At 44.5% G+C, this 8,703-nt stretch overlaps 1 protein-coding gene across 1 annotated transcript; it reads right to left on the bottom strand.

Moving 5' to 3' along the window:
* Positions 1-1,334: 1,334 nt before the first annotated feature.
* LOC143133411 (paraneoplastic antigen Ma1 homolog) lies at positions 1,335-4,306 on the bottom strand. Its single transcript, XM_076293175.1, has 2 exons — positions 3,542-4,306; positions 1,335-1,379 (listed from the first exon to the last, which is right to left on the bottom strand). Exons 1-2 carry the CDS (start codon positions 4,304-4,306, stop codon positions 1,335-1,337), a joined length of 810 nt encoding a protein of 269 aa, XP_076149290.1.
* Positions 4,307-8,703: the final 4,397 nt, after the last annotated feature.

Below are 8,703 nucleotides of genomic sequence, written 5' to 3'. Positions count from 1 at the left end.
CGTAAAGTGGTCCGTCACTACTAAGACATTCATGACTCCGCGAGAATCCGGTTCAATTGATAAAAAATCAATGCAGACCAGCTCAAGTGGTCCGCTACTGGTAATCTGATTTAACGGAGCAGCACGTCCAGGGAGAGTCTTCCTTACTACACACCTGCCACAGGTTTTTACATAATTGGCTATGTCCACCCCCATCTTTGGCCAGAAAAACCTCTCTCTCATCAATTGGGTGATACGATCAATCCCCAAATGCCCACCATCATCATGGAGCGATCTGAGTACCTGAGGTCTCACCTGCTTGGGCAGTACAAACTGGGAAATCTCCTTCCCTAACTTTCTAACAGTGTTCCGATATAACACCCCGTCCTTGATGACCAGACGTGGCCACTCTTTTCTTAATATACTTAGTTCAGGAGGGTCATGCGGGGAGATGATTAGTCGTCCAGCCCGCAAGGCTTGTTTCATTTTGCTAATAGCATCATCTCCATCCTGTGCCATTCGCAACTCACATAAACTAAAAGGCTCTAACGTCCCTTCACTCACCCGGGTAGTGTGAACATATGCCTGGGGAATGCACTGTGGTGATGCGCCCAATTGATCAACGCATCTTGACACATCATTGAATGGGCAAGGGACATGAATCGGCTTACAAATGGCTTTCACCCCAGCGGGGGAGATACACCCTATCTCATCAGCTACGTTCCTAGATAGAAGGTCAGCATCTATATTTTCACTACCAGGCCTGTATTGTATGCTGAAATCATATGCTGACAAGGCCGCCAACCACCTATGGCCACAGGCATTCAACTTAGCTGTAGATAGAACATACGTTAGTGGATTATTGTCTGTTCTTACGGTAAAGCGAAGGCCATAAAGGTAGTCGTGAAATGTATCGACTACAGCCCATTTCAGGGCTAGGAATTCAAGTTGATGAACTGGGTAATTACGTTCCGAAGCACTGAGCTTTCTGCTGGCAAATGCCACGGGTCGCAACCCTTCTGGGTACGTTTGATTAAGTACAGCTCCCAAACCATCGAAACTGGCATCCACATGTAGTATGTACGGACGCGTTGGGTCAGCAAATGCCAAAACTGGAGCATGAATCAAGCAAGTCTTAATTTTTTGGAAAGCCTCTGTGCAAGCAGAAGTCCATCTTTCTCCAAATGGCTCCGTCTTTCCTAGGTATTGTTTAGTCTGTCCGGTTTGTTTTGGCCGTCCCCTTTTGGGGGGTTCATAGCGTCTTGTTAGGTCTGTTAAAGGGCGCACGATGGCCGAGAAGCTAGCAATAAACCGTCTGTAATAACCACAGAACCCTAAAAACGACTGCAACGACTTCAGGTTTGTTGGTTGTGCCCACTGAGCCACCGCCTTAATCTTGTCTGGGTCAGTAGAGACACCGTCTTTAGACACAATGTGTCCTACGTATTTAACACGAGTTTGACAGAATTGACATTTGTCAATTGACACCTTCAATCCAAATTCCTCCAAACGGTCCAATACCTTAAACAATCGCTCCTCATGTTCTTCGAGGGTGTGACTAAACACGATTACGTCGTCCAAATACACTAAGCCCTGTAACAGATTCATATCTCCCACTGCTTTCTCCATCAAACGTTGGAAAGTAGCAGGAGCACCCATGATGCCCTGTGGCATTCGTTCGAATTGATAGAAACCCAGTGGGCAGATAAAAGCAGTCTTCTCCTTGTCCTCCTCCGACATAGGGATCTGGTAATAACCACTTCTTAAATCCAATACAGAAAACCACTTGCTTCCAGATAGACAATCTAGCGCGTCGTCTATTCTGGGAACTGTGTACTGATCAGTAATAGTACGGGTGTTTAGTGTTCTGTAATCAATACACATCCGAACTTTGCCACTCTTTTTCCGTGCCACCACAATGGGCGATGCGTAAGGGCTACGCGACTCTAATTATTCCAGCAGCCAATAGCTCTTGTAAATGCCGACGTACGTCATCTATATCCCCAGGAGCAATACGTCTTGACCGCTCTCTAAAGGGCCGGGCGTCGGTAAGCCTAATGCGATGCTCCACATCTCTAGCCAACCCCACATCCCATTCCTCTACCGAGAAAACCTTGGACCTTTCGGCTAAATTCTGAGCTAATCTGTTCCGCCACATTGTAGGTAAGGTGGAGTTGCCAAAGTCAAACAATGCTGGATCAATGCCTCTGGTGGACGGAGTCTGTGCAAGACCAGTTACCACATCTGCTTTATGGATTTGAGCTATGACAGTTCCTTTAGGAATTGATTTTGTTTTCAATGAGACATTCTGTAGGAGAACTGTACAGCTGTTTTTATCAAGATCGGCAGGTAGCAACACACAAGGAGGTAAGGCCACCCCTTGGGGTAAATCACGTGAACTATCCACAACCAGTATGCCAGGATTCCCTGTCCCATTAAGAGTGGCCTTGCCGACAGCTAGACAGGATTCCCCTGGTGTCAAAGTAAGTGACCCAGGCCCTGCCCATTTCACCTGCCCTACGTTATCGGAAGTAAAACCAGTCATTTGGTTGTAGGTTGGCTTCGAAGGGCCTGCAACCACTCTCCAGGCTCTCGCATGGTGCTGTTCATGTGCTGTGCTACTTGCCACTGGTCCATGGCGAAACCCTCGTGCATTGGTGCCTATAATTACTGGCACTTGGTCTGGTCCTTGGGGGTCAGGACACACTAAAGCCAAGACTGTCTGAGTAAGCAAGTTGCCCTCATCATCGGGTATCTCCAAGGTGACTGCCACATAACCCCGGTAAGGATAGCTACTGTCACTTAGACCCCAGATACATAAACTAGATATAGGATGAATTGTGAGATGAGACAAATGCTCACGGTACCACTTTTCAAAAATAATGGTAACGGTAGACCCGCTATCCATTAGCGCAGTGCAGGCATGCCCATCTATATTCACAGAACTCAGAGACGGTTTTCCCACCAACCCGTCAGGCAGTAGTGATGCTACCGGGGCCTCCACATGACTTTTTTTTACTGTGCAATTGTTATCTGCTGATGCAGGTTTGTTCTGAGAAAATTCACGGTCTTCCCCCTTCTGTTTACGCAAAGTACGAATAAGTCGAGAGATGACTTTACCAGAGTCTTCCTGTTCATTGCACCGGGTGGCTATATGCCCATCCTGCCCACAACGATAGCAGAAATACTCTCCCACCCCACTAGAGGGCTGAATTCTCCTACTGCTAGTGTAGCTAGGGTTGCGATAAACATCACCTGCCATCTGAGGCTTCCAGTCAGCAGGTGTACTCATGGGCACACTACGGTGGTTCACTGTCATGATCTGTAATTGTTGCTGAAGGTCAGTTACTTGTCTTTGTAATGCCCTGACCTCATCATCACTGTCTACTGAACTACCTCGTGGACCTACTGTAGTGTCAGCCTCCCTGTTCTGTGTGGGGTGCCTTGCTTCATTAGCTGTCAATCTCGCGACCACCACTCTGAGCTTGTCAAGTTCTGCTCGCAATTTCGCCGCATCAGTGGAACTCAGTGGCTCATCATCAGTCGTCCTAACTTGTCGTACTGTGGTTTTAGTGTTCAGTGTAGTAGGCTTCTGTCTCAATGACTGCTGGTCTTCTTCTTCTCGTATTTCAGTTAGAAGCTGTAAGAATGACAGGGGCGAATCTTTGCGCTCACGAAGGCGTAACTGTACTAACATAAGGTCTGACTCAATTGCCCCCCTCAGAAGTTGTTCAATGCGCACACGGTCTCGCTGATTAGCTGTTACACCCCCTCTAAAAACAACCTTAGTTAGTGCATGTTCAATGCGCCGCAAGAAATCAGACAATCTCTCTCCATGGTTTTGACGCAAGGCTCTAAATGCATAATACAGGTCCTCCCCTGACTCAGAGGAACCAAAGGCACGCTCTAAGGCCTCTAGATAGTCATTAGGTGAAGCATTGGGGTCACTAGACCGAACTGCCTGGGCTATCTCTAATGCAGGGCCTTTCAAACTCTCAATTATGCGTTTACGCTTTTCACCATTAGAGCACTCACACTCATCCACCATCAAATGGGCCTGCATCAGCCAAGTGTCTAATGTTTCTTCTCCTGCTGGGGACGGGATATTCCCCGAAAATGCACGTAACCGCCTGAAAGCAGTATTCTCTGGCACTACTGGCCGTTTTGTTTTCTCTAAGATCTCCCCGATGGACTTTAAAAACTGCTCTGTAGTGAAATTAGGTGGCTCAAGTGGAGGCACAGGCGCCGGTGGCACATTGCCACTATCTAAAGTCTCCGGCACACTTAGCACCCATGGGTCGCCTCCCGCGCTAGGTACCACGTCCATGGGAATTTCTTTTATATTCACTACCTCCTTACAGACACATAACACCACCAATCCATTAGATTGAGGATCGAACATCTTCCCTCTCACTTTAACCCGACCAAGACGCTTAATTGTATGCAGTGTTTCTTCTATTGTGTCAATGTCGGCATCAGCTGGGACTTGGCTGACCACTAACGCATGCTTGGGGTCTACCCCCTCGCCCTTACACCAATTTGTAAACATTGCTACGGTTAAATTCTTATATTTACCTAAAACCACTCCACTCACTCATTAATTTAACTGTGACAAAAAAAATTTACCCACTACTATTCATCTAGAAAAATCCCATCCTCGTCGCCATTTTATGTAGCCCTTCTCATTCCCGTTCAGATTAATGAGCGGACCAAAAGTGGGTTCGTGCTAAGCTATAGCAATACAGTGTACACACAAATGTATTTATTCTGAAGTGAGTGGAGTCTGACAAGATATATAATCCCAATCAATAAACAAAGTATTTATTAAACACCAAAGATGCTTCAAACAATATCAATGGGCAATGTCATGGCCCTCCATTTACAGAAATTATCTAATTGAATATGCCCCACCGTCAGCATTCAAAGATATGAGGCCACCCCAAGTCCATACTATTACCTGTAACGTTACACTGATAACTGATAGACAGAATAAATCTAATAAATGTACTATTCCCTACTTGTAATTTTACAGTTATGTTACACTGTTACCAAATACCAAATATCAGCCTCCTTTTACTGGCCACTCCTCTAAACTGTGGCTAACCTATGCCCGATCAATTTACAAAATATCCCATTGTACCTTCAGGGAAACGAACATAAAAGTTGGATTCAGAATACTGTATCAATACTTCCCCTAAAACTGTGTCAGAAGGTAACTGGGTGTTTAAACTATTAGGCTACACACCAAATGTTTACCTGATCTCTCTCGGTGAATGAACCGAGGCTTTTCTCGTACTTTGGACACAAACAATCATACACACAAATGCACCGGTGCACCAAGAAAATAAAACTTAAAGCCGGCTATAAAAGAAAACAACAAACGTTGCAGGCCTGTTAGGAGTTCTCTTCAAATGTCTTTCCCATTCGGTAGTCAGTTTTTACTCACGATACCGATGACTTGCAAACTGTAGGCAATCGGTGATGTTACAACCCCATTCAAGATGTCTTCCTGTACACACGAGCCTCCCTCGTAGCCCAGAGGCATAGATATATACACTAGATGTCGCCTTCTGCTTCTCAGCATGCGTCAACACCGCCGCCATCTTGGTACAGGGATCTGAAGCGCTAAACTAGTTCTCCTGTATTGTCAGCGTTACCTATTTAGCGACGTTTGGCCATCCCCAGCGATAGAAAACCTTTTTAGCGATTAGCGACAAATTTTGGAACTTCTCACAATGATGGCAGATCGGCTTCTTTGTTGTTGAAACGTAAGAAAATCACCTTTCTCATGTCATTTATGAATTCAGCTACATCTCGTTTGCCCATGGCACTGACCCATGATTATAAAAGTAACGACTGGCGTAGCCTATGTAGTAGCAGAAGTAAATGTTCTACAGATCTACAGCAACTTCTGGTGAGATTACACCTTACATGAGTAAACGAGACGAGGGGTATGTGGCCTCAACCAGAGCCTGTCTACGAAGAGCCTGTTTACTTTCATTGTATCGAACCTGGTTGCAGTTTACTCATTGTTCCTCTAGGGGCCGCCGCTAGCTAGTGCAGAATGGGAGTCTATGGGGCTAGACCGGTAAAATGTATCTTTATTATCGTCTTAAGCTTAGTTTTCTCTAGACTCAACCATAAAAACATGCCTGTCAGTTGGAACAACCCAAAAAACTAGATAATTGCTTGAGATTCTGACGATTTATGGTGATTTTATTTTCGCTAGATCTTTGCCCAGATTGACGCTAATGCATTATAGAGGAGTGGATCACTGAAGGAAGATGGCGTCTCGATTGACGCATTCGTTCCAATGAACAGCAGTAGTCAAGGCGACATCTAGTGTATATATCTATGGCCCAGAGGAACCACTGACTTTAACCAGGTCGCCAGTGGTGCTATCTGGGGCGCGTTGATCCCTTGTCGGTTGCTTGGTGGAACCACAGACGTGTCTGGTAGTCTGAGGCGCTAACCAAGCAACAGTCTCTGTCTAGTATTACTGTATATGCACACCAACAACTACAACGATGCTGCACACTTTGTGTTAATCTAACTAGCTGCACATTCACTAATCTCACACAGAGCATACGTAGTGCTACACAGATATGGAAAGCAGGGCACTCTATCACTGCCACAGCATAGACAAAATGCTCCACGTCACCTGAATATATTCTTTAAATAACCAAAAACTGACGTTTTCGTAGGACTACTCAGCTATATCTCAACTCCTTGTCACTGTTTCTTAAGCCAGCTCACTCTGAGAATCCCGTTCTCCTCCACCCTCCTTTGTTCTGTTTCCCGCTTCTCCCTCTTGATGAACTCACGCGTTAACTTCACGAACTCACATGCATTTTCCCTTTGCCCTTATATTTAATATATGTCATCTTATTACATTCTATTTAGCATAGAGATGTTTTTAAAACTAATAAAAATGATATTGCTCACCATGAACTTAACCATCTATTTATTTATTGCTGAAAATGAAATGACATATTAAAGTGCAATTTAGTGACCCGTGGATTCTCCCGGGTTACACCTAATAAGTAATACATAATACATTACGATTTTGAAGTAACTTGCCCAACACTGTACACTATGTAAAGGCATGTGCAGTGTAATAACAGTAACATTATAAGACAAATAAGTGTATGTGCAGTATTAACAGTATAGACAGATATTCAATTTTGTCTCAGTTTTGTTTGTAAGGGACAATGTGCAATTAAAACATAAATGTAACCATTTGATGCATTGCACCAGAGTTAGACTTGGGGTAATTTACATCTGCAGTCCCACAGGAAGCACAAATAAAAATACAACAATTTTAAAAATCAAACATCGGTCAATAAGTAAGAAAACACTATGTACCATTGACTAAGGAGTATAGTCTACAGCAGTGGTTCTCAAATGGGGGTACGCGTACCCCTGGGGGTACGTGAAGGCACTCCAGGGGGTACGTGAGATTTTAAAATATACATATATTTAAAAAGTAGAATCCATGCAAAATACTTTTAAAAATATTTAATAAATATTTCAGGAAAATATAAGTTCATAAAATGAATATATTTCAGTAGGCTATTCAATTTCATTATCCTAAATACCCAGAGTCCCCCCTATACCAGGATGGTTCGACCCAACCTGTCACATGCCACCCGCCATCACCTGTCAATCACCGTCAAAACTCAAACGATGGAGTCGTGGTTGAAGCGTAGCGGTAATTCTTGTGAAAACACGATGGACAGTGCTCTGTTTTAAGTCTTTTTTTCTCAACTAAAATGCTTTTCACTGGTTAGGGGGTACTTGGCTGAAAAAATATTTCACATTACATCACTGAAAAAAGGTTGAGAACCACTGGTCTACAATATGACATTATTATACAGCATTAACATTATGAGAACAGTAGAATATTGGCATCCGTGTAGTATGCACATTTTGTAATATAAATAGAATGTATCGTATTTTCCGGACCATAAGTCGCTCCGGAGTATAAGTCGCATCAGTCAAAAAATGAAGAGGAAAAAAACATATATAAGTCATACTGGACTATAATTTATTTCACAAATTTCATTTATTTTCCTCCCTGTAGGCGGTCTCACCGTTGTAGCTGATGAGACCAATCACCGTTGTGTTATCTGCAAACTTGATAATGATGTTAGAGCCACGTACAGGTGTGCAGTTGTAGGTGAAGAGGGAGTAAAGGAGAGGGCTCAGCACACAGCCCTGTGGTATGCCAGTGTTTAGGGTGAGGGTTGAAGAGGTGTGGTTATCTAACCTAACAGACTGTGGTCTGTTGGTTAGGAAGTCCAGAATCCAGTTACAGAGGGAGGTATTGATGCCCAGTTTGGAGGGGATGATGGTGTTGAATGCTGACCTGAAGTCAATGAACAGCATTCTCACATAGGTGTTGCTATTGTCAAGGTGGGACAGAGCAGAGTGAAGTGCCGTTGAGATGACATCCTCCGTACTCCTGTTCTGGCTGTAGGTGAATGGAGGTGGTTTTGAAACACGCACGTCAGTCAGCTGCACAGCACAAGCCCTGAGGACACGTCCAGGAATGCCATCAGGATCAGCAGCCTTATGTGCATTAGTCCTGGCCAGTGCAGCACACACGTCAGTGGGGCAGAGTCTGAGGGGCTGATGCTCAGCAGAGACCACAGCCTTGATAGCCAATTCCTTGTTGTCCCTGTCAAAGAGGCCATAGAAGTGGTTCAGCTCATCAGGCAAGGA

The sequence above is a fragment of the Alosa pseudoharengus genome, unplaced genomic scaffold (genome assembly GCF_046254945.1).
Source record: "Alosa pseudoharengus isolate Yale_2024_CS ecotype anadromous, Long Island Sound unplaced genomic scaffold, YU_APseudo_1.1 YU_APseudo_1.1_scf_2, whole genome shotgun sequence".
Lineage (NCBI taxonomy): Eukaryota > Metazoa > Chordata > Actinopteri > Clupeiformes > Clupeidae > Alosa > Alosa pseudoharengus.
This window is presented reverse-complemented; position numbering and strand designations above follow the sequence as displayed.

Excerpts from the sequence above, each read along its gene's own strand:
- LOC143133411 (XM_076293175.1), bottom strand. The coding sequence starts at position 4,306 with ATGGACGTGGTACCTAGCGCGGGAGGCGACCCATGGGTGCTAAGTGTG. Across the intron at positions 1,380-3,541 it reads CACTGAACACTAAAACCACA|ACAAGATTAAGGCGGTGGCT; the intron begins GTACGACAAGTT and ends CTACTGACCCAG.